The sequence below is a fragment of the Ziziphus jujuba genome, chromosome 6 (genome assembly GCF_031755915.1).
Source record: "Ziziphus jujuba cultivar Dongzao chromosome 6, ASM3175591v1".
Classification (NCBI taxonomy): Eukaryota; Viridiplantae; Streptophyta; class Magnoliopsida; order Rosales; family Rhamnaceae; genus Ziziphus; species Ziziphus jujuba.
In genome coordinates this window covers 15,560,052-15,585,326 of record NC_083384.1, presented here as the reverse complement: position 1 = coordinate 15,585,326, position 25,275 = coordinate 15,560,052, and the positions used below count along the sequence as shown (strand labels likewise).

At 34.5% G+C, this 25,275-nt stretch overlaps 3 protein-coding genes across 5 annotated transcripts; all 3 read left to right on the top strand.

Annotated features, from left to right (window-relative positions):
- Positions 1 to 8,763: 8,763 nt before the first annotated feature.
- LOC107430406 (NAD-capped RNA hydrolase DXO1) lies at positions 8,764 to 14,934 on the top strand. The gene is made up of 13 exons (XM_048464266.2): positions 8,764 to 9,361; positions 10,453 to 10,700; positions 11,154 to 11,219; positions 11,342 to 11,420; positions 11,577 to 11,656; positions 11,751 to 11,774; positions 12,225 to 12,349; positions 12,747 to 12,963; positions 13,082 to 13,135; positions 13,612 to 13,658; positions 13,841 to 13,925; positions 14,347 to 14,410; positions 14,609 to 14,934. The coding sequence occupies exons 1-13, from the start codon at positions 8,956 to 8,958 to the stop codon at positions 14,710 to 14,712; spliced, it is 1,599 nt and encodes a 532-aa protein (XP_048320223.1). The 5' UTR covers positions 8,764 to 8,955; the 3' UTR covers positions 14,713 to 14,934.
- A 1,121-nt stretch (positions 14,935 to 16,055) lies between these two features.
- Positions 16,056 to 18,651, top strand: LOC107406665 (uncharacterized). Its single transcript, XM_016013831.4, has 3 exons — positions 16,056 to 16,391; positions 16,816 to 17,333; positions 18,073 to 18,651. Exons 1-3 carry the CDS (start codon positions 16,208 to 16,210, stop codon positions 18,328 to 18,330), a joined length of 960 nt encoding a protein of 319 aa, XP_015869317.2. The 5' UTR covers positions 16,056 to 16,207; the 3' UTR covers positions 18,331 to 18,651.
- Positions 18,652 to 20,093: 1,442 nt separating this feature from the next.
- On the top strand, positions 20,094 to 24,857 carry LOC107408095 (casein kinase II subunit beta-2). 3 transcript variants are annotated; one of them, XM_025069925.3, is made up of 6 exons: positions 20,100 to 20,213; positions 20,344 to 20,643; positions 22,993 to 23,211; positions 23,498 to 23,607; positions 23,718 to 23,883; positions 24,554 to 24,857. In XM_025069925.3, exons 2-6 carry the CDS (start codon positions 20,409 to 20,411, stop codon positions 24,682 to 24,684), a joined length of 861 nt encoding a protein of 286 aa, XP_024925693.1. In that variant the 5' UTR covers positions 20,100 to 20,213; positions 20,344 to 20,408; the 3' UTR covers positions 24,685 to 24,857. The 3 variants fall into 3 exon arrangements, with proteins under 3 accessions (XP_015870944.1, XP_015870945.1, XP_024925693.1); XM_016015458.4 differs by having other exon boundaries at positions 20,094 to 20,643; XM_016015459.4 differs by having other exon boundaries at positions 20,095 to 20,643; positions 23,718 to 23,880.
- Positions 24,858 to 25,275: the final 418 nt, after the last annotated feature.

The window sequence follows — 25,275 nt, the reverse complement described above, 5'->3', positions numbered from 1 at the left end:
GGAATGATGAGATTGATTGTTTGGAAAAGAACTTACCACCTATGGCAAAGGGAATACTGCGCCAGTACTAGAGAGTTTTCGAAGAACCAAAGCAGTTACCCCCAATTTGGAACATTGATCATCGGATTCATGTGCAACCAGGTTCGGCATCGGTCAATGTGAGACCATATCGTTACCCGTATTTCCATAAAGATGTCATGGAGAAACTGGTCAAAGAGATGCTCGATTATGGATTTATCCGGCATAGTACAGTCCATACTTTTCTCCGGTACTGCTGGTGAAAAAGAAGGATGGCTTTTGGAGATTTTGCATCGACTATAAAGCACTTAATGGGATTATGATCTGAGATCGCTTTCCCATCCCAACTATTGATGAACTTCTGGATGAACTGGGAGGGGCAGTGGTGTTCTCCAAGCTGGATCTTCGTTCAGGGTATCACCAAATCAGAATGGATAGGCGAGATGTGCACAAGACGGCATTTAGAACCCATGAGGGACACTATGAATTCGTGGTGATGCCCTTCAGTTTGTCAAATGCCCCATCCACATTCCAAGCTGCCATGAACCAAGTTTTTAAGCCCTTACTCCGCAAGTTTGTTATTGTGTTTTTTGACGATATACTCATTTACAGTAGAAGTTTGGCCAATCATGCTAAGTACTTGCAAGTAGTGTTGCAATGTCTCTCAGAGAACAATTTCTTTGCTAAGGGAAGCAAGTGTCAATTTTTTCAAGGTTCAATCGAATATCTGGGCCATCTCGTCTCGCATCAAGGTGTTAAGGCAGACCCGGCCAAGGTTGAAGCACTGACGAGCTGGCCTCAACCTAAGAACCTCAAGCAGCTACGTGGGTTTCTTGGTCTCAGAGGGTACTACCGCCGATTTGTTGCACACTATGCAACCGTGGCAGCCCCACTCACTAAGCTACTCAAAAAAGACAATTTCAATTGGATAGAGGAAGCAGCAGCGGCATTTGAGAAGTTAAAAAACATTATGATCGAGACTCCTGTTTTGCACCTTCCGGATTTTTCGAAGCCATTTGTTGTAGAAACTGATGCTTCAAATGTTGGAATAGGTGGGGTGTTGATGCAAGAGGGACACCCATTGGCATTCTTTAGCAAGAAGTTAGGACCACGCTTAATGGGGGCCTTTGCCTATTTGCGAGAGATGTGAGCAGTTATCGAAGCAGTCGCTAAGTGGCATTCTTCAGCCGCAGATGCCCGCCGCAGATGCCCTGTCTCGCCAACATGACAACCATTGCTCACAAATCTGTGCAACCATCTCTACGAGCAGGTATGATTTTTTGGATGACTTACGTAAAGAAAATATGGAGTGTTCGGATCTTAAGGAACTGCAAAAACAAATACTTGCTAGAACCTTGGATAATACCCACTACAGCTATAGGAATGGTTTGTTGATGTATAAGAATAGGTTCATACTCAGCAAGGAATCAAAATTGAAAACCTTGTTACTCCAAGAATTTCATGAAACGCCTACTGGCGGGCATGCTGGTGTTGAGAGAACTTTTCTCAGACTTAGTGCCAGTTTCTTTTGGAAAGGGATGAGAAACGATGTGAAGGAATTTATGGCAAAGTGTCTCACCTGTCAGACCATCAAATACTCCACAGCAACCCCTTATGGCTTGCTGCAGCCCCTCGAGATGCCAGAGAGAATATGGGAAGACTTGGATCTGGACTTTATTATCGGGTTACCCAATTCACGCGGAAACTCCACTGTCCTAGTGGTCATAGATCGTCTCACGAAATATGCACATTTTGGTGCACTTCCATCACAGTATACAGCATCCAAGGTGACTGAGCTCTTCACTAATATGGTTATACGGTTGCATGGGGTACCACGGATGCTTGTATCTGATCGTGACCCCATTTTCACTAGCCAATTATGGAAGAAGTTATTTGACTTGATGGGAACAAGGCTGAAAATGAGCTCATCCTACCATCCTCAAATCGATAGTCAAACGGAGGTTACGAATCGATATCTCAAACAGTACCTAAGAGCATTTACTGCTGATTGTCCGAAACAATGGAGCCAATATCTATGCTGGGCAGAATATCATTACAATACTAGTTATCATTCCGCTATTGGCATGACACCATTCCAAGCAGTATATGATCGAACACCACCAACCCTTCCAACTTATGTAAGGGGCTCAACTTCTATGCAAGCTGTGGAAGAAACCTTGCTGACTCGTGACTCGATCATGCAGCGGCTGAAATAGAATTTAGTGCAAGCTCAACACCGAATGCAACAACAGGCCAACCGAAAACAAAGGGACATTCACTTTAACATTGGCGATTGGGTTTTGGTTAAGCTTCAACCTTATAGCTAATATACCGTCGCGAAGAGATTTAACTCCAAGCTGTGCCGTCGATATTTTAGTCCCTTCCAAATCATTGCTTACACTAGGCCAGTGGCATATACTTTGGCATTATCGGCTGGAAGCAAGATCCATCCCACCTTCCATGTCTCCTACTTAAGCCTTTCAAAGGAGACAAACCTGTCACTTGCTACCCCCTGCCAGAATTCAGTCATGCCAACAGGCCGTTACTAACCCCTATTGCAGTATTGGCTGGTCGAATCATTACAGTGAGGAATAAACCTCAAAAGCAAATTCTAGTGCAATGGTCTGAAAGTTCTCTCGATGATGTTACTTGGGAGGATCTTTGTGTTTTTAGTCAAATGTACAACTTGCCCGACCTCGAAGACAAGGTCATTTTTTAGGGAGAGGGAAGTGATAGGTAGCATGTCCTGCTTTTGGACAATAATAGAGTCCAAAAACAAATGGGCAAATGGGCTAGTTTTGAGGCCCAAGAGGAAACAAATAATGCAAATATTCAAGAAGAAACGACTGGAGATGAGGGTCGTTTTGAAGTGGTGAACAACAAGGAAGCTAAAGGAAGCTTGAGGAAGGTTGCAGAAGTGTCAGGCAAGCCTTGTGAGGCTAGGAAGCTTGCAAAGCCAGGCTGGCTCAAGGATTTCGTGATGTCAGGGCAGCATTGAGAGTTTTACGGATCTTCAAAGGGGCCATAACCGTTTTTCTGTTATTCCATTTTTGCTATTTTGTTAATTTTAAGTTTTGAAAATTTATATTTGAGGGGGACTATATAAGGGAAGAGCTGTAGTTGAGAAAGAATTGTTGAATGGGAGTTTAGCACTGACTCAAAAAGTGCAAGTCTTATTTTCTCTATTAGCTTAGCCATGTAATGACCGACTTTTACTCCCAAAGCCATGCCATCTCAAATTAACTAGGAGCGCTTGCCGACTGAAGCTTAATTATTTGGTCATCTATTGAAATCCTTTGCGATCTAAGGGCATCCAATATCGCCTTGTTGCAACTGCCACACATCCACTTGTCTCATGACTTTATCAGGTCAAAGGGAAAGGAATTAGAACTCAACTTGGCCTTGGATTGATGAAATCACCCAATTGGGCTACAAATTTTTTTCACCTTAGCCCATATTTTTGGTAATAATGGACTTAGAGTCCACGATATGGGCCTTGTAATTCGCACATTACAAGACAAACACCAAGATTTTTTTTTCCCTTTACAGGGCGTATGTGATTTTAATTCACCATTTTTAAAGGGTAAATGTGAGAGATATATTACTGAAAATTTATCAGTCACAAACAACAAGGTTAAGCTATGAAAAATGCATAGAAACTTAAAAGAGGAGGTTGCATTCTTTTCTTTCTTTCCTTTTTTTTTTTTTTTTTTTTGTTTTGGTAAGGATTGCTTGGTTATGAGATTTGCGCGATGATAATATAATATTTTTCTGTAAACATCAATATGTCCAGCCTTGTTGGTTGATCATATTTAAATTGTTTGAAATTATATCACCAAACAATTTTATGTTTGTCTATCAAGTTATAAATATGTTATGACAGGGATGGAATCAGAAGGTTAAGAAAAAGGATAATTATATATAATACTTCAAATTATGGAACTTTCTCTCTAAAATAATTATTATAAGAAAAAGGATGAAAAAAAAAAGTTCAAAATTTATATAATTAGGAAGCAAAAGTGTTATATAAAGAAAATGGGTAAAAAAATATATGAAATATTTCACATGTTTTGATAAGGTGGATCAATTTTGCAAATCTTTATATATATAGTAACAATTGATTTCTGACTCATTATCACAAAAAGAACAATCAATTTTATGAAAATCTATATCTTTCTTTTAGAATATTTTGAACTACTGTAAAAGGGAAGAATATAGAATTTTGGATCAATTCAGGTGTATACTTACTTTCGTCTGTGTTATGACCTGTATATTGAGCAATATGTTTAAAATATATTTAATTGTAAGAAACCAAAATATATATATTTTGAAACAACTCAATTAGCAATGACTAGTGGTGATAACCTTAAGTTCCAGTTCAAGAATTAGTAAGCTTGATATTGCGTTTGTTTTGGGTACAAATGTCACGGGTTCAAATCTTGTCATCCCACCAATAACTTATGGGCAGTAATGGGGGATCAATTGAAATTGCTAAGAATAGCTAGGATTTTCAAAAGAAGATGTCATTCATTTGATGAGAAATAAAAAGGACTATCGAAAATTCGAGTGGCTGAAGCTCAAATTCCTCTTTTCCAATTTAAAAAAAAATAATTTAAAAAAAAAAAAAAAAAAAAAAAAAAAACAACAACAACAACAACAAAACCAAATGTATTAAAAAAATTGCCTTGTGAAAAAATATTTTTGATAGTATAAGTAGAGCTATGCATATTATTAATTTTTAGACAGAAAGCAGACATGAGATTACTTGAAGACAAAAACAAAAGAAAACATGAATGTGCACATGTTAGCATTTAAGGTGCTTAAGAAAGTTGTAGTTTAAGTTGGGAAACTGTAGTTTAAGTTGGGAAACTGGTATCACTGGTAGGAGCAGGAGACTATGGAAGCTAGCTCAGGACCCGCAACGTGCTTGAGAAATTTAGGATACCCCCTTACCCGTGCATGCTCTAAAGCCATATCTATGTCGGGGAAGACTCGAGCCCGTGGACGATGGCCAGCAAGTTCTTCTTCAACTCCGACGTGTAATTTTATAAATTAAGGTCACACTACCATGCATGAAAAGTTAACATATCAAATAATTATTAGTAATGGAACCAGTAGTTGTTGGTATATTATGACAATTATTTATTGACTTGTTTAGATATTTTAAAATTAAAACCCTATACGGAAAATGTGAACTCATAAGATTATATCAATTAAATTGTCATGATAGTTTTGTGATGATCATCATTGACAAATAATATTTTTCATATAAACATACATATATATACACACACGCATTAACTCTCCAATTAGGGAATTTTTTTTTTTTTTCACTTTGATAAGTAATGGATATTAAGTCGTAATTTGCAAATGTTACTACATCTTAACATTTTATATTTGAATTTAAATATTAATTATCACTTTGCCTAACAATTAACTTTTTTTATATAAACATATCTAATTTAACTGAATTAGAATTTTCCTTATAAGAAACTTAATATAAATATATACAAATTTGCTATTAAAATGAGTGTAAGCAATCTTTTGATGCTCACAGTAGTATCAATCAAACTTTCGAAGTCAAAAGATTGCATATGCCCATGTGGGCATGACTATATATATTGATGATTTCACTATCAAAATTCTTTTTGACCCCTTAAATGAAACAGAAAAATTCATCTATGATCATTTAGGTCAATGTATGATTTATTTTTTCCTAATTAAAATTTTATTATATTATTAAATTCATATTTGATCATTAATTGATTTTTAGTTTCTCACTCTATATATGTGTGAATGCTCATACGAGTATTTATTTGTTCGTATAGTTGGTTGCTGGTTTCAAAACTTCATGGAAGGTTTTCAAATATCAAAGATGATTGTTCTTTCCCATGATATTCTTTCTGAAATGGTGCAGGCTTTCAAAATACGTACTTACTAGCCATCTAAAAATGACTCACATCATGAAATGGAGAATTATAAAGAAGAATACATATACATCTTTCCTCATTTTTCATATGCAACTCGCAATACTTGTTCATCGTCGTAGTTTTACATATAACCACAGTACTATTTAATTAATGACAGAACATATATATACATATACTTCAAGCGCTAATGCATGTATATAAAACATATTAGTGTTTTTATGGTGTAGACATCCACAAATTCTCCACAAGTTCTTAATTTGTGGATGTCTACACCATAAAAAAACTATATAACGTATATACATATAGAAATATTAGCTAGCAAATAAATTTCCAATCCGCATCAAATTAAGAAATACATACAAACCCCATATGTGTCACTTTAGAATATATATATATATATATATATATATATATATAAATACATATGGACCCTATAAGATAGTAAATTTTATTGATTTTAAGGCAGGAGGTGCAAATCCCAATCCCGCATGGTGACTGGATCATCCCAATTTTTTCTAAGCAAGTCAACTCCAATGAAAAGAGAAGGATATAATCTTACCGGCAAAAAGGAAATCATGGTTGTGGAAGATTCAAATATTAATACAGACCTAGTCAAGGTCGTTAACTACTATTTGAATTCTCATCTACTTCCCACCTTTGCCCCAAAGACTAAGGAATATTATGAAGCCATCCTAAAGAGAACAGAATCAATAAAGATCAAACACAACATGAAGAAATGGGAGAAGCTTTTCAAACCTTCTTTACAGCTAATAAGTTAAAACTAAAAACGCCAGATGTGGGAGTGCTTATGTTCACATCAACATATGAATCTTTAAAATGACAACCATATGATATGAATTCAAAAAGGTATATAGAATTCTTTCAAACACAAGGAAAAGATCTACAAAGAAACAAAGGGAAAGCTCCAACCAGTTACAAAAGGTATCAATCCTAAGCCAGCATTTCTCAAATTAATCTGTCAGAAGAATCAAATCCTTGGATAAAAGATATTCTTGTATGTAGCCAAGAGCCATAGTTTTAATTGTTTTCTCCTCAGTTCACCTTTTTTCATGTGATGTCTATCTTTAGGAATCTTTTAATGCTAATTTGAAAAAACATCTTATGCTTTAACGGTTCTTTTTGCTCAGAGTGACATGTTTAGCCATGATGTGTTGCATATGTATTTTGTTTTTTTATGCCGACATTAGACTTGCTCTCAGAATATGGGTTATCGACATTGGGCACTAAAGAAAGCCCCAACCTCACCTGTAGTTTCTTCCACTCTGAGGCAATCCAACAAGCTTGCAGGTTATAAGCAAGCAGTAATTCTTATCGTCCTGGAAGCAGAAGAACTACTAAAGTTGCGCGAAACCAGCACAAGGGTTTATGTACAAAGAACAAGAAGATACTAGAAAGAAGCCAGTGAACACTATTGGGTACAACCAGGCGGACCCATCACCACTATCAAAGGGCAGAGCGAAACTCTTTCGCGACTGCCATCATTAGCTGTTCCAGGGCAAGAAGGTGACACAAGAGCTTTTAGCCAACGTTAGGCTTGCTATACTTATAAATAGTTAAGACAATCTTATGTTGAGGCAGACTTAAGTTTAGCCTTCAGTTTGAGTTTAGTTTGGAAATCTGAGTATTTTCCTTTTACAAAGTGTGATTGTTGAGAGTGTGATTTTTAGTCACCCAGCTTCATGTAACCAAGCCCTTTCATATAAGCTTCTTCTCTTTTATGAAATATTCTCTTTTATAAATTATTTCCAGCTTTAAATTCTAGTTTTCAAAGTATGCTTTATGTTTGCAGACTAGTCTGATCTTCCACATCAGAAACAAATACTATATAGCTAAATACCTTTATATCTTTTTATTATTCTATATCCTGGGTTACAATTAGTGTCAAAATCAAGCTTTTATCATGTTGATGTGATGATTTGACTGTCAAAATTTTATTTTTTTTTAACTTTGGAAATACTATAAAGGTTAAAATTTAAAATTTTATTTATGGTTGATCAAACCTCTACAAAATTTATTTTTTTTTAAAAAAATTTAAATATTATCAAATCCACATTGATGATTTATTAATTTTTAAATTTCTCCTATTAAAGCCATTCAATAGCCTATTGTGAAAGACTTTATGATAAGACCATCATATCAATATGATGTGGGTCTTACTCTCTCTCTCTTATATATATATATATATATACATATCTATATATATCTATATATATATATATATATATGCAATTTTCCTATAACAATTTTACAATTTTTTTTTGGTGAATAACAATTTTATAAATTACCTTTTTTTCTTGGACAGAAATATTTCGTGGTTGATAAGTATAAAAAATTTAAATTGTTATAAGCAATTAAGATCTTTGTACGAGGACGGTTTGCCATTGTGTGACTTTATCAAGTCATTTGTTCAAATAAATATTATACTTCACTAATTTGAGGTATATAAAGTTGAAAAATTAAGGGTATATTTGATGTAGACCCTTTAAAATTTACACTAATTATAACTTATTCTTTTATATTTTAAAAATTACAATTAGTACCTTTATAAAAAAAAAAATATGAATAATATTAATTTAAAGATATAAATAAACAATAAAAAAAGAGAAATATGATAACATTTTAAAATCAAATGCGAGATTTATAATATTTTACTCTGAATAATTGAATCATATTCAAGTCAAAAAATAATAATAATAACCTAAAGTTTCCCTCATTGACTATAAGCTATTGGGCTAGCCCAGTGGCCCAGGATATGAACCCCGGGGAAGAAAGAATGTAAGCCCACACAACCATATGGAGCGTTCGGTGTCCGATCGGACTGACTCGCATGAAGTTTTGCACTCAGTTCCAACTGAGTTTCATTCCGAGTCATATTCCATCCAGTCTCGCAAATTTTAAGCTACCATAATACGCTGCAAAACAATTCACAATGTTAATAATCATATGATTCAGGCAAAACCCACCAAGATTTTTGCGTAGGAATCGAATGGATTTCTCAGAACAAGACGTAGATATCTTCGGCGGAGAAGAAGAGTACGAAGACGACGACCAAGGCAAACAAACCCACCACCACCACAACCAACGCAACCCAGATGGGAATCGTTCTTCTTCACCGTCATCTCGGTCATCTTCCTCCTCTGCATCCTCGTCCTCGTCTTCCTCGGCTTCTTCTTCATCCAACGGCAGCGATGGAGGCGACACGGCCAGCAGCGCAGGCAGTGGAAGTGCCAGCAGTGGTGGAGGAGAACCAGAAGGTGAAGAGAATGGCGAAGAGGTAGACAATAACAACAACTACGGTAGTAGTCATTTTGGGTACGAAGAGAAGGATCTATTTGGCTCTGATAATGAGGATTACTGTAAAACCCATGCTACCAGTCCTTTCCTTATTCCGGGTAATTTTTCATTTGGGTTTTTCTTTAGTGGGTATTATGCAATTTTGTTTTTATGGTTGTTTATTTTGTTGTATGGATGAGAATATTGGATTACCCAAATTAGTTATTTTGCTGAATATTTTGGCACTGTGATATTCATTTTTGCTTATTAGGGTGGATTAGGATAGAGAGGTTTGTCGGCATGCCCTTACGCTACTTGTATGAAATCTATTTTCCTCTAAATCTTTACCTATTTGCGTAATTTTTTCCTTTCTATCAATAACGTTTTTGTTATTTTGGTGTTTCTTTTGCATTGAAAAGCTGAATTTGTGGAAAGGACATTTATCTATATTAAGAATGTATGAGAAGTGAAATTTAAAAAAAAAAAAATATATATATATATATATATATGATTATTGATTACTTAGTAGTAGGTTTCAATTAGAAGTCTAAAAACAAGAATTCCTATGCTGTATTTTGAGTTCTGAAATGCCACTGCAAATACTTGTATTGAAACTGAACTATATTATTCATCGGTTCTGTTATGACATATAAAGTTCTATAATTTACAGCTAGGGAAAGTCACAATTGTTGGTTTTATTTGGCAAGTCTCTGAGAAAATTTCTATTTGTCTGCTATAAACCTTTAATGTGTATCTGCTCCATTTAGGATAAAAGTTATGTAAGTGCAACTGGTAAGCTCGAATAAAAGTCACTCTGTTTGTGCTGTTAAAAACGCTTGAAAACATCTAACAGTAGTCAATAGTGAACTGAACTTTGATATGGTCTTAAAGTCAAAACTATGTCCATGTAATATGTCAGGATTTTTCTTCCTTTTCTATAACTCGTGAGTAGCAGTACAATATTTTGTAACATGGGAAGAACAAGTGTTTCTTTTCTTTGCTTTAGGTTTTGTTGTGTGTGGCCTTAGATTGATTAGATGAATAAGGCTATAGCATAAAATGACTTTTCGTAGGCATGTGATATTTCAAAATAATGGTATAATGTTATGTGCATAATTCTTCAAGTTTACCATGCTTCGTAAGACCTTTCTTGCGCCAGAAATTTTTTATTTCTTTTCCCCCTTCAAACTGATTACACTACATCTTCCAGTATTGCCTGTGATTCGCAATACTAACAATCCAACCAGAGGGGGTTTCGGACGTGGTCGTTGGCAATCCGGGCATCACAATGATAGAGGAGCTGGCCTCCTCCCTCGACCTGGGCCCTATCCAGGGAGGCATGGCTTTGGTTATGGCCCAAAGTTTCCAAATGGTCGTCATGATGAACGCTTTGTTTCAGAACTAAAGCTATCAAAAAGTGAGGAAACATTGTCAAGAAAATGCATTGCTTTTCAGGAAGTAAGTAAAATGTCCTTATTTCTGTGTTCTTTCTTTCATTTCTTTCCTTTATAATCACTTTAAGTATTTCAAGCTTGATCTTCTAGTATACCGAAAAAATTATGTAGCTATCTTATATTTTATTGTTAGATAGATGTTTGCACCTATTCCCATTTTGAATTATTTCATTAGATGGCTGATGCTAGAAGTACCAATTAGATATGCTAGTTATGGGCATGGTGGATTTTCATGTTTAAGATCTCATTGATATAGCAATTAATTTCCCTTACTATCATGCACTTTAGCCTGAATGTTTGTAAGGTGTTGGTGGACCATGACAATGGCATCTAGAGTCTGTCTTGTAAATTATATATTTCACATTATTTATTTGAATCTTGTAGTCTGTGCCCTGTAAACTCTACATTCCTCAAATTTTATCTGAATATTTGCTAACCTACTAAATTTATCAACTAGCCATGTGAGCTTGCATGCTATAGTCGGGTAGAAGGTGGAGATGTCTACTTTGATGATCGAAGCTTGGTAAGATTTCTGGAGCTGGCTTTCTTCATAAAGTACTCTTTGTTTTTTTGTTATCCTGACATGTATTTTTTTCTGTATAATTATGCCTATTCTGAACTCCACATTGTTACCTCAACATTCAGCGGCTTTTCAAGCGTTTTATTACTGAAGACATTGGAACCGATCTCAATGATGGTTATGATACTTTTATTGAGAAAAAAGGTAAATAGTCTTTCTGGTTTATTACTCCCATCTATTTTGTTAATAAGAAATGCAAAGATATTGATCCTTATCTTTAGTATGCATTTCATTGGGATTATGTGTATGAGGTGCTGATGTTTGCTGGCAATTCTGTGTTTCTTTTTTTATCTAAACCAGAACTGGGCTCTCAGGGTTTTGGTGACCTTCTTTCCTGCATAAGAGACAAAAAAATTCCTCTTCAGAACATTCATTTTGTGGTGCGAAACAAACTAGACTTCTTGTTTTCATATTTTAGTAATTTTTTCTCTAGGTTATTGACTTGAAAGTTTTTCCCCCTCCTGTTTTTGACAGACTTTCAGGAACAACCTTAATAAGGTAAACACTGCTTCTTTTGTGTTAGTTTTTACAAGTAAATTTTCTTTCGTAAGTTGGGTGGATATTTTGCATAAACCACGTTTGTTTGTTGTAGTTTGGCTTTATGGTTGTTTTTCTAATGATGATAGAGAAAGGATCTTTAAGCTTGTTAAATGAAAAACAAATTAATTAATGTGAGTTGGATGGCTGATTTTAGGGGATAGTCTAGATACTGATAAAAAAATTTGCTATTGTACACGTATGCCCAGTTATATGGATTTTCATGTAAAAGACTGATATAATTGACAAATCTGATAATGTAGCTTTCTTCAAAAGGAACATAGAAGAGCCAGGACATTCTAGAACTATAAAACTGGATGTTTAATCTACTTATTCTCAAACTCCATTTTGTCCATCACTGTTTATAAATTTGGATGACAACATCTTCTAATACTTCTGTTTTTTCTGTAGATACTGGCCACTGCTTATATTCGAAATGAACCTTGGGAAATGGGGGTGCATAAAAGGAAAGGTGTTGTCTATCTTGATGTGCATAAGCTACCAGAAAGACCTCAAAGTGATTTGGATCGTCGAAGGTATCAGACCTCCACATTTTGTTACTTCTGATAGTTTGCTTGTTTTATATTTTTGACAAGGGTGAGTGAGTGATGTTATAAGTTTTATTGATTTTTTCAATAAAGTTCTGGAAGAAAATGCTTTGAAGGATTTAAATAAAAATTCTGAGAAGATGAAGGTATGAATTTAATGAATGATTTAGCTCTATTTGTTAGTATCTTTTGAATTTGACAATTTTAAGTTCAGGAGCTTTTGTTATCATAATCTTAAATTTAAAGCTATACTTTTGGTAATCTCTTGGTGTACTGCATTTAAGAGGTGCTGTCATTAATATTGTGTAATGCACTATTTCCATTGTTACTTCTAGGTCTAACCACAAATTAATGGTGATTTACTAATCTTGTCCTTTCAACGCAGGTGTTATTGGGGATATTGTTTTGAGACCCTCGCCACTGAAGATCCAAGAAGAGCTGATGGGGAAGGCATACATCACGTTGATGCTAATGTTGAATACTGTTCTGTGATTAAAACCAAATTAGGGGCTCATCGTATTCTGATGGGTGCTGAGATGGATTGCTGTGATTCAACTGATGATGGAAGGAGGTTTTATGTGGAGCTAAAGACGAGTCGTGAGGTTGCCAAACCTGTCTATTATCTATACCTTGCTACATTTTCTTTGTTCTTTAGGTTTTTAATTTCTTGTCTGTGTTTATGCCTTGGTAACCTGCAAATTTCTTGTTTCTTTTTGGCAGCTGGATTATCATACTGAAGAAAGATATGAGAGAGAGAAACTTCTCAAATTTTGGGTACATTTATTTTGTACTATGATGCTGGGAATTGCATCTGCACTTATATACATTTGATATTTGCTTATGTAGTTGTTTGTGCATTTCTACATACTTCAGCTAGCATTTGCATGTTTAGAATTGAATGAGTCAGCATTTGCACATTTAGAAGTACGAGCTGAGGATATGAATGGTGGCTATTAATAATGATAATTTAAATGAAAATATTAAATGAATGGTTGTTCACAGAAAAAGAAAGTAAAGGCAAGGTTTTGTGAACTAATAGGATTTCAGTGTTCCAGATTCATTAATACTTTTTCCCGATGCTCTATTAGCACTTGTGTTTCTTGTTAATACATATTTATTTTGTGATAACAATGTTATCAATGAATTTAGTTTTGCCGTGTTGTTGTTTTTTTTTTTTTTTCGGGTCGCTTATAGTTTTGTCTGTTAATATATTAGAATTGACTTGCCTTTGTTCTTTTTTGTTGCCACAGATACAATCATTCTTAGCAGGTGTTCCCTATATTGTCATTGGATTCAGGTATGTTCTGCTGTTTATTCAAAAATTCCAAGTTTTCACTAGATGTGCTTCTTGCACATGGGAAATAAGTTGGTAGTCATTTATTTACAAATTTGTTTAAGGTGTGAGATTAAGAGAAAGCAAGAACATTGCTACTCTTTTATATTATTGACCTCATTTTAAAGTTTCTTGTTTTGACACAGAGATGATAGGGGCAAGCTTGTTCGGACAGAGAGATTAAGAACCAAAGACATAACGCAGAGAGTGAAAATGAAGAACTATTGGCAGGTAAATTTATTAAGCTGAAAAATTCATGGTCACTAACCTTACCTTCTTTCTTTCTTTCTTTGTTTTGTGTGCTTGTCATTTCTGTTTCATTATTTTAATATTTCTCTAGTTGAGATATCTCTCTAAGAAACAAGGGCAAATGCAACTGTATGGACTACACTTGTTCTCTTTGGGGAATTTAATCCCATCCCTTCTTTCATATTTTTTCATAAAACCACCTACACCCACTTTCTGTGAAGAAATGAAATAAAGGAAAGGACTTTGTATGATTGATTCTATAAACTAGATTATCATGACCTTGTATGAATTGTCACATGCACAGCATAATTACTTGGGTGATATTTAAGTTCTGCATTTTCACTTTTACTACCGAACAAAAGTTACAATTGGATGAACCTGGTTTCAATGAACTGGTTGACAGGGAGGAGTCTGCTTAGCATTCGCTGATGAGGTGCTGTGCTGGCTCTATGGAACAGTTAAAGAGAGTAAGTTTGTTAACCTCTATTCCCCTTTTGCCTCTCCATTTTGGCTGCTGAGTGGTAGATAGATGAAAAGAAAGATTATATTTAATTGCAAAGTAATTTATTATATTGGTTTGGCAGCCAAATTCTGTCAACAATTAGAAAAAATAAAAGTTAGTATTATATATGATTAATATAAACTATGATTGGTGTGGGTTTCAGATGAAGATTACATATTGCAGTTTGCTCATCCTTTCACTCGTTTGGAGCTTCTACATGCCCAATGTTGCCCAGAAGCAATCACTAACCACGTTGAGCAATTGTAAACTAGTAATATTTCAAATAGATAATATTTTTTTACTTTTTATTTCTATATACATTGACAAGCTAGAAGGGGGTAAAGGTTATATGATAAAAATTTTGTTATTTTCAAAGTTGTAATTTTGACACAGAGAAAACACATTATCACATAATATGTAAAACCAACACCCCTCATTCTTGTTGAAAACTTGTTAACGATGAGAATTACATTATACTTTTTTGCAATACATTTTGGTTTACTGATGGAGAAAAGATAATTAAAGATTTTCCCTTTTTTCTTTTGTATATGATGTGTGGTTCAAGGAAAAAAGAAAATTAAAAAAATTAAAAACCACCAAGGAAAGGGAATGGAAAGAAATAACCTAAATGTAAAAAAATTAGCCCAAGAGGTTCTCTTGGCTCTTTGATTTTCTGTCATTCAATCCGGCGAATACACTGAAATGTAAAATGTTATAGGTTCTATTTTTCTGGTCAACAGCCTGTTACCTGAGTTTGGACTCGACTCTAAAACCTTTTCAAATTCATGCTCTTGTGGATTAGCATTAGATTTTCATATTAATAATTCATATCAGGGTCGCCAAGTGTCAAAAACCACTATTTAATAGACTGAAAGCTTGGATTCGAATTTTCCATTCCAAGATTTTGCCCAAAAAAATAAAATAAATAAAATAAAATAAATACCTTAGGAACAGCTAGCATTAGGCAAAAATTATTTTCTTTTCTACTGATATTTCTTCAGTTTTAATGTTTGTACATAACATTTTTAAATAATTATAGAGTAGGAATCAAAGTGTTTACTAAATAATATTGTTTTATTAATTAAAGAAATAATATAGACTAGATATGAATATATTATTTTTTTTCTACATCACTTAATAACAAATTGGCGGACAACATAAAATTAAAAATAAAATAAAAAAATGTTGAGCAAGTTAGTGTCCATAAGATTATTGATATTGAAATATTGAAATATTGAAGCTAATATAATAAATATATATATATATATATATAAATATATAATTTATATATATATATATTTATATATATTATATATATGAAAATTTTCTGTTAAAAAATGGAATCCGATACTCTCAGCTCCTAGGCTCCTCTCATAAGAACGGAAGCCCTTGGGCTTTTTTCCCAAAACAAAAAAGAAAAATAATAGATTATGTACATATAATATTTTGGTAATAGTTAATAATAATACACAGTGGGAAGTGTAAAAAGCTATTATTCAATGCAGAATTATAATCTTTTTTTTTTTTTAAAGAAAGAGAAAATTCTTAACCCAACCGACAAATATATGTAAGTATCACGTGATACTCACGTGCACAGAAGCCACTATCCTCAACTACATCGGAATTTCACCGACTTTGAAATTGGATTTATTTTTGGCCGAAAGGCTCTGAAATTGGATTTGTTGGTGTTATGCGTAGCTGGGTAGAGACCGAGAGGCAGACAGAGTAAGAAGGAGAAAGAAGAAGAGAGAGATAGAGAGAGATGGAGAGCGTGGTGAGAGAAAGCAAAGAGGTGAGAAGGGAAGGCATGGAAAGCATAGCGGAGAGATTGTCGTTAATGGAGGACCTCTACTTCCCTCGAGCCCTCCTTTCCTTCGCCACCAACCCTCCCCAACGCAAGTCCCTCCTCCTCGACCTCCTCCACCGCGACGTTGCCGTTTTCTTGGGTACCTTTCTCTCTCTCTCTCTCTCTCTTTCCGTGTTCATGAATATCCATGTTTTATCTTCCAACAAAAACCAATTACATGTGGCTAGGTTTTTCGACCCTACTTGAGGGCCATAATTTTTTTTTTTGTATAATATATTTAATGCTTTAGTTTTTTCTTGGATGCTGAGAAATTTGAGTATGAAATGTGAATTTTGGCGTTTCTTAGAGTAGTATTAGCGTACCCAATTGACTGGACCTTTCATAGTTCTAGTATCTCTAGCTGTATAATATTTATGATTGATAGAGGCACTTTTGTGGAGTCAAAACAGAACATCCTGGAATTTTCTATTTTTTTTTTCCTTTTTCGATGTGAATCTTGTTGTTTTTTAGAATAATTTGCTGAATTTAATGGTTACCCTTTTTCTTGAATTAATGGTTTGTAGAACGCTACGGTTCAAAATTGACCTCTGATGAGCTCCGGGAATTCGATATTCTCAATGACAATTATGAGATTAATTGGCATTTGAAGCATCTAAGAAGCATAATGAGTCCGACATCGGACGAGTTGCGTTCGAGGTCAGTAACGGTTAAAAACAGGAGACGTGCTTACCTGGATAAGCTGATATTTGATGGGCAATACTTCTCTGAGGATGCAATGAGGGATAGAGAACCATATTTGCATCATGAGTATGTGGGGAAATTTCAGGATTTGAGTGGGAGGAGTATGGCTAGACCAGGGGAGAGGTGGTCAGAGACTTTGTTGAGGAGGTCAGAAGAAGCTATTTTGATATCGAAGATTAGAGGAGAGCAACAGAGGTTGGGTGTGGATGAGAGGGAATGGGTTGGTGGTGAAAGACATCAAGAAGAAGAAGAGGAAGAGGAAGAGGAAGAGGAAGAGGAAGAGGAAGAGGAGGAGGAGGAAGAAACTAGGGAGGCAAATGGAGGTGCAGACTCTGCAAAGGTAACATTCAATGCCTTCACGTGCACACATATGATATATATGCTCACGAATGTTTAATAAAAGTGCTATGATTATTTTCTGCATTCTTTTTATGGATTTTAGATTTTGGCCTCTGAGCTGATTTCTCAAGCATGTGTTAATGATCAAAGTTGGGGAATGATAACGAGAATCCCATGTTTGGCTATTTATCTTTTTTTGGTTTTCAGATTGCCTCCTCTGCTATTGTTCTTGAACTGAGCTGTTTCCTTGATTAATTTATGGCCGGGTCGTTATACATATCATATGTATTACAATGTTGCTGGTGACATAGTATAGTTCAGTCATACACGCCACTTAGTATAAGTTCTTAACATATGGTTTCAAGATTATGGTGAAAATTAACAGATAAATAACTAGACAAAATGAGTAGGTAGTTTTAGTTAGCTCCACTCAGTATAACTTCTTAACATATGCTTTCAACATGATGGTAAAAAATAACTGATAAATAACGAGAGAAAATGTGTTGGTAGTTTTAGTTAGCTCTATGAAGTCTTCCATGTGATACAAAATTCTTTGTTCTACTTGTGGAATTTGCTGATTATTTTTGTTTCATTTTAGTTAATTATTTTTGTTTCATTTTAGTTAATTATTTGGTTTCAGATTCTTGTTAGATATTGATATTTCTAGTAGATTTCTGTTGCTTCTGCATATTCAGTAGGTTCTTCTGTAACTCACTAAAGTTTGGCTTTGTTGCTTATAGATACTCTCAGAACATCCCGATGGAACCAATGGTACCCAGTCCACCATGGCAGGAAGGTGCGAGGAAACAACTTTATCTGCTGCGGAGTTGCAAGATCAGATGGATCAGTTTACCTACATAATGCATGAGAAGTTTCTTTTTGGGGAAGACCATGAACATATAGACTACTCAAAAATAGACAATGACGAGACCTTAGATGACCACTGGCTGAGGCAAGCCAACAATGATGCAGAGGAAAAGTACTTCGATGAAGATTAAGAAGATCTCAAGCTTCATTTTGATATTTGCGGCAATACTCGTATGTTCAACAGTCTTATGATTACAACTATATAACATACTGGGTTCTGTGTAAATGTTATTTGACCAGCGGTTTGTTTTAGTTGCTTGCTTGGTCTTTAGTTAAACGTCCATCCCAAGAATTTGAGGGAACCATTTGGGATGGCTTATATGTTGTGCCATATGCCTGTAAACATGTAGCTTTTAAGTGCTAGTCTAATTGAAGATTGAGGCTTGAACCAGAAGGTTTCAAATCGGATTTTCGTTGTCTTCTTAGTGACATATAATAATTTTTTATTCTCAGTCTTCGTCTTGTGATTTTAGCAAGATTCGAATAGAAGTGAAAAATAAAAAATAAAAAATAAAAAATAGACAATTAAAGCTGTGATCGTGGTTATCTATGTCAAATACACAAAAGACAAGCTTCATGTGGATCCCATGCTTTTAGAGTTCAGATCTTCCATTGCTTCTTTCTTCTTCTTCCTTTTTTTTTTTTCTTTTCTTTATGTTTTCTGTCCTGATATGATATTATGCTTTTTAAAATCATTAACAAAGAAATAATAAAATAATAAAATAATAAAATACAATTTTTTTTAGATGTAGTAAAACTCTATTGCTATTCGAACAGGAATGAAACAGAAGGTTCTCACCATATGCTTCAAGTAAATGTTTACAACTTTCATAAATCTTCAAATCCATATATTGATGCACTAATGTTTTGAATAAGCTACAAAATATTATAGTTATTGGCTTTGGAATTTTTTTTTTTTTTTTTTGTTAATTAAATTGTAAGTAAAGCTACATAAAAGCTCTACACAAAGTAATAAAGCAATTTGTTAACTAATATGGATTTAGGATTGGTTTTGACATCCAAAGATATTTTTACTATTTTATTTTTTCCTTAAAAAATGTTTTTAAAACCACAAAAAAAAAAAAAATGAAATTCATCAACTTTCCAGTACTTTCTCTCCTTAATTTTACAAAATCAAGTAAGTACAATTTCATTTGCTTTTTGTCAAGTGAAATTAGTTTCTTTGATAAACCCTTCCCATGTAGGTTTGCAATACTGGGATTAAGTCTTTTTTTTTTTTTTTTTCCTTGTATTTATTATGGATGCAGTTGGGCATTTAAGAAATAGCTAACCCAATGCCCAAAAATCCCAAGCAGAAAAAGCAAAATTCCTAAACGTGAAAACTTAGCACGTGGTAAATGCAAGAGGAAGATGACGTGGCAAATGAACAAAGATGTGCTGGTGGACCCCAAACTTTCAGGAGGGTCCTTGTAAGAGGAATGTCAACACAATTTCCCCAGTCTTGTTTTCGGACCCTGCTTTGTGGGCTCCACACCCCTTCCCTCCTCCACTGTCCCTTTCATTTTATTGGGTACAGAATAATTCAAATTTTCTTTTTGTTGTTGTTGTTGTCCATTGAAAATATTTCAATTTCTTTTTTCCAAAAAAAAAAAAAATAGAAAGTGGGAAACAAAAAAGAGAAAAACCCCACAACCCAAAAAACAGAACTAAAAATTAAAAATATCTTTTAGTTACATCATCAATCATGAAATACCATTTTTAACATCCACCGTTCGATAATAACCTGATCATCATCAAAAAAACAGCCAAAAGCACGTGGAAGATCAGAACTAGTGGACCCAATTCCAACATGATTAAGCCACGTGTACAATTGGTGTTTTGATGAAGAATGCGAATGATTTTTTTTTTTTTTTTAACCGGCATGTATGGTCGCCACTGTTAAAGCCCCAAAAAACGAATTCTAGAGAGAGAGAGAGAGAGTGAATGGGGTTTGCTACAAATCCTTCTTCTATATTCGTCAAAAACCTCTAGTTACCAGTTCCTGTGCCCTAGGGTTTTCTTTTTCTTCATTCTTTTTCATTTTTCTTTTTTGCTATTTTTTTTTTAAATTTTCCTATTCGGATTTTTTTTTTTTTTTTGAATTTGGATTTTTTTTTTTTTTTTTTTTAATCCTTGGTTTTTAGAGACTGATGTTTGGGTGAGGAATTTTGGGTTGGGAGGTCAGTTGGTGAGAGAAGGTGAGGAAGAGATGTACAGAGAGCGTGGATTAGGTGGGGCTAAGTCGGAGATGGGTTCCGTTGATCGGAAGCGGATCAACGATGCTTTAGATAAGCAACTTGAGCGATCTTCACCGTCTACCTCTAGGGCTGTTGCAATCAACGGTAGGGATAAGACGGCGGCTCAGTCGGTTCTGATGGGTAAAACTCCACCTGATCAGAGGGACTCTCGCTCTGCCTCTCTTGCCAAAGCCAACGCTTCCGATGGTCATCACCTTTTTTTTTTTCATTATTTTTTTTTTCGATTTTTGTCTATTTGTTTAAAGGGAAATTCACTTTTTTTGGATGTCCTTTCACCATTTTCGTTGGAAGTCTTATATGGATTTCTATTTGTTTTGTATTTATACTGTTGGAGCTTCGAGGGTCATTTCGTGTTTGTTCATAAAACCTTGTGAATTTTTGTGTTTTTTTCGATTAACTTTGTTTTTACATTCAGACCCATAATCCAAAATCTTTTCTTTTATGGAAAGAATTTTTCTTTTTTATTGTGTCGGGATTAGAGAGTTTCATAAGCGTTTGGGTTAATATACATTTGTGTAATATTTATATGATTTTTTTTTTTCCCCTTTTTGGAGAAAAGCTTGTATTTTTAGTGTCATTTTCATTGCAGTGATACAGAACTCTAGGTTCACTAGTCCATTTATAAATTGACTCATGCTGAAGGTGGGGAAGAGAAGACAATGGGAGAGAAGCTTTGCATAGTAGCCAAGAAAATGTTTATACTGTTAGGGAATGACTATCCTCATAATTTATGAAAAAGGGGGTGCTTGTCCTCGAAGGGAAATAACATATAATTAATATCTCTGGAACATCCTTAAATGGCCATATATTGCATTAGTTATATTTGGTATCTATCTGTTATGTGATCGTACCATGTACTCTTCTTTCTTCTAGTTGATTTGTTTTGTTGCAAGCTTGCTTATGTGATCTGGAGTTTATAGTGTCCTTACATTTTTAGTTTAGCTGATTTTGTTTTTACTTTTTACTCCCACAATTATTTTTTAAGTCATAGTAGTCCCATAGCTGTATCCGTAATGACTGAGATATCATATTTATTAGCATTACTGATTTGATTAATGAGTTTTGGTAATGCGAGGGGGACTACTATGGGCTAACATGATTAGATAACATGTTTGGGAGCTACATTAGCTGATTTTCATCACAAAACCGTTTTAATTATCTTCAATTGTAAGAGAAAAGTCATTAGTTTCTAAGATGTGCAAGTTATCTGAACAATAAGTTTCTTCGAACATATTAAAATACATTCCTCATATAATATAATGTGATGAGATGTGCAAGTTATATTTTTGTTCTTTTCCTTTAATTTTCTTTTGGCTATTATATTATTTAAACACATCATATATATAAATTCAGCTCCTCATGCAAAGGAATTGTAGCCTCTTAGAGTATTCATGACTCAGCAGGCACATAACTAAAAAAGGAAAAATAAAATAAAATTTATGGTTCATGATTTATGATAACAATTCATGATTCAAGAGAACTTTTTTATTTTTTTTCTGGTCATGATCATGATTCAAGCTTGATTATATCATGGACCCCCTCCTCTGTACTTATGAGGAATGTATTTTTTTCTTTTAATTATTTGAACATAAGTTTCTTAATTTTGTTGTGTATCATGCAGTCAATACTATGAACTTTCCTAAAGGTAGTTCTATTAACAAGCAAGTCAAGAAAAATAAAGAACCAGAGTGAAGTCATAACTAGCCCTAGGGGAACCTGTGGTTGGATTGAATCCTTCGCATTGGAAATGCCCTCTTTCCCCAACCCATCATAGGTCACACACGAACTCCTAACAAAATGGAAAAAGTGAGCCTTTTAAGCAGCAGGCATTTGTATTTCAGCTTGTGTCAAATCAGGGCTTGACTAAGAGGGGTATGCTCTTGCTGGTTGTAGACTTTGGCTACCACACAAGCATTGTAACAATCAATAGTCCCTTCAGACTTTGACTTTCTTGTATAACCACTTCCAGCCAATAACTTTCTCATCCAAAGGATGTGGAACGATGGGCCAACATATGTCTTTTGCAACACCTTCTGACTCATAGGAGGCATTCATTTTGTTCATAATAGTCATTATCCAAAATTTGAGTTTTGTTTTTAATGTAGAGAATAAAGTACATTCTTTTTCTGTGTCTCATTGATATTAGATTATTAGATGCAGTTGCATTCCTGCTGATTGTTTAACGTGACTGTGTATCTCCCACTCAATTTAAGAGGCTTTTACTTTTGATTTAAAGCTGCATCTTTGTTGTAATATTTTACATAAATGATCCGTTTAACAGAGTAGATAGTGTGTATGATCACAACTGCACTAAGACATCCAATATTTGCTCATTTAACTTTTTGACTGGCTTGTATTTGCATAGTTGTGCTGTTTCTTCTCTCTTGCAAAGGAGTAATTAGCCATTGCTTTAGTGTATAAGCTTCTTCTTTAACGGCTTTAAATTTTATGAGTTTGATTTTATTAGTTTTCACTCCAAACATGGCGACCATTTTTTTCAATTTGCTAATTGGAACTTGTCTTCCTCAACTGTAGAGGAATCTGAAACTGACAGTGAAGAGTCTGATGTTAGTGGTTCTGATGGGGATGATACGTCCTGGATTTCATGGTTTTGCAATCTTCGAGGAAATGAATTCTTTTGTGAAGTTGATGATGACTACATACAGGATGATTTTAACCTCTGTGGATTAAGCAGCCAAGTTCCATATTATGATTATGCACTTGATCTGATATTGGATGTTGACTCTTCTCATGGTGAGCTTGAACTTCTCGTCATATATATTCTTATTTAGCTGTTTTGTGTATAAGCTATAGAAAGCATATTTTAGATTGGTAAAGCATTATCTTTTAGGCATATTATGGTGGTGCAATTGTTGATCATTTAGCAGTATTACTCCTGAGACATTTCTTCTCATAATCAAGTTTTCTGTTGGACTTTTCTTTTCTTTTAACCTGATATTGAATATTCTGATATGCAGTGTGTTAAGGAATTTGCATATTGTGATGGGAAATTGAGATTTCAATTGGTTGGCGTGTGCAGGTGACATGTTTACAGAGGAACAGAATGAATTAGTTGAATCTGCAGCTGAGATGCTTTATGGTCTGATTCATGCTCGATACATTTTGACAAGCAAAGGGATGGCCGCTATGGTAAGCTTTTGTACTAAATTTCGTATTAAGAAAAAGAAAAAAAAAAATCCATGCTTTCATGACTGTAAATTTGGGCACTGGCTAGAATCATACTATTGGAACATCTACAGCTAGAGAAGTACAAGAACTATGACTTTGGGAGATGCCCAAGGGTTTACTGTGCTGGACAACCTTGTCTCCCAGTTGGCCAATCAGACATTCCGCGATCTAGCACTGTAAAAATATACTGCCCCAGATGTGAAGATATCTATTACCCTCGATCCAAGTATCAAGGTAGTATCCTTTTTTATCATGTGGCATAGCAACTTGCTGCCTATAAGCAACTATAGTGACAACATGCATCTCATTAATAGTCTTTTTGTGCCATTCATGTTCATTTTATGTTTTATTGATTTGTTTTCCTTTGTGAAGCTAGCATGAGTCGTTTAGATGTTTTAGGCTAGAGTTTGAAAGAGTATGGTTTGGCTCGAGTTTAAACCTCATTCCTTATACATGACTGTTGTTCATGGAGAAGGTATACCACTCTGTCCTGGAAATTTCTCAGCATTTCAGCTGAGGGTTTTGTAGCATTTGCTACAAAATCAAATATTTTTTATTTGGTTAAAGATTTACAATTTTATTATACAAATATAGGATATTTTCAGGAAGTCCAGTGTTCCTTTTGGGTGGTGACAAAGTTTTGCCATAAGAATTACAATTTATTATTTATCTTGTTTTAAGTTTTATGTGTTATTTGAGTCTTTTTAAATTTTTGATCAGCCAAAAATCAGATGATTTATATATCAGCAAGCATGTGTAGGTTTACTTTTCTGTGGTATCAACCATCATTAATGCAGAACTATTTTGCGGTTTTTGACTTTTTTACATGATGCAACACAATGATAATCTGGACAATTTGCTTTGCTTTGCTTTGCAATAATTCATAAGTTTCTTTAACTCTATATAGACATTGATGGAGCCTATTTTGGAACCACGTTTCCTCATCTATTCCTGATGACTTATGGACACCTAAAGCCACACAAAGCATCACAGAGCTATGTTCCTAGAGTATTTGGATTCAAGCTTCACAAACCATGATGCTCAACCTTCAAGCTTCTGTTTGGACCTGGGTTTTACACGATTACTTGATCATTTGTCCTCTGTTTGGCGGTTCCTGTGTTTATCAAAGTCTAGATTTTTACTTTTAAATATGTGCTGGAAAAGAATGATAAAAAATAGTTCAAATTTGCAATCCATGTCAAGTTTCTTTCTATAGCTTTCAATCTTTTTAACTTGTTGCTTCCAAGCCGCTAAGCCAGCTTTCTTTGCAGCTCACTTCATCATTTATTTTGTTAATTGTTCAATCAATCAAAAGCTGTTGAGCTTCTTGGCAAAGTTGAAGCACGTGCTATTACTAGCATCCACGAAATGGTGAACCACTTGAGTGCAAATTTCCTTTTTTGATCCATTTAATGGTTGCTTGTTCCTGGCCAAAATGGTGCAATTATCACCTCTTAAGCACCCGCAATTACCTCCATTTTTATTTTTTATTATTATTATTTTTTATTTTCTGCATATATTAATGGGGTATTTACCCTTTGAGAGATTCTTTATCAGCTAATTCTGCCGCTTTAAGAGGTAGCCTCCAATGAAATTTATAAATTTACGTTCTTAAGTTTCAAAATTGGA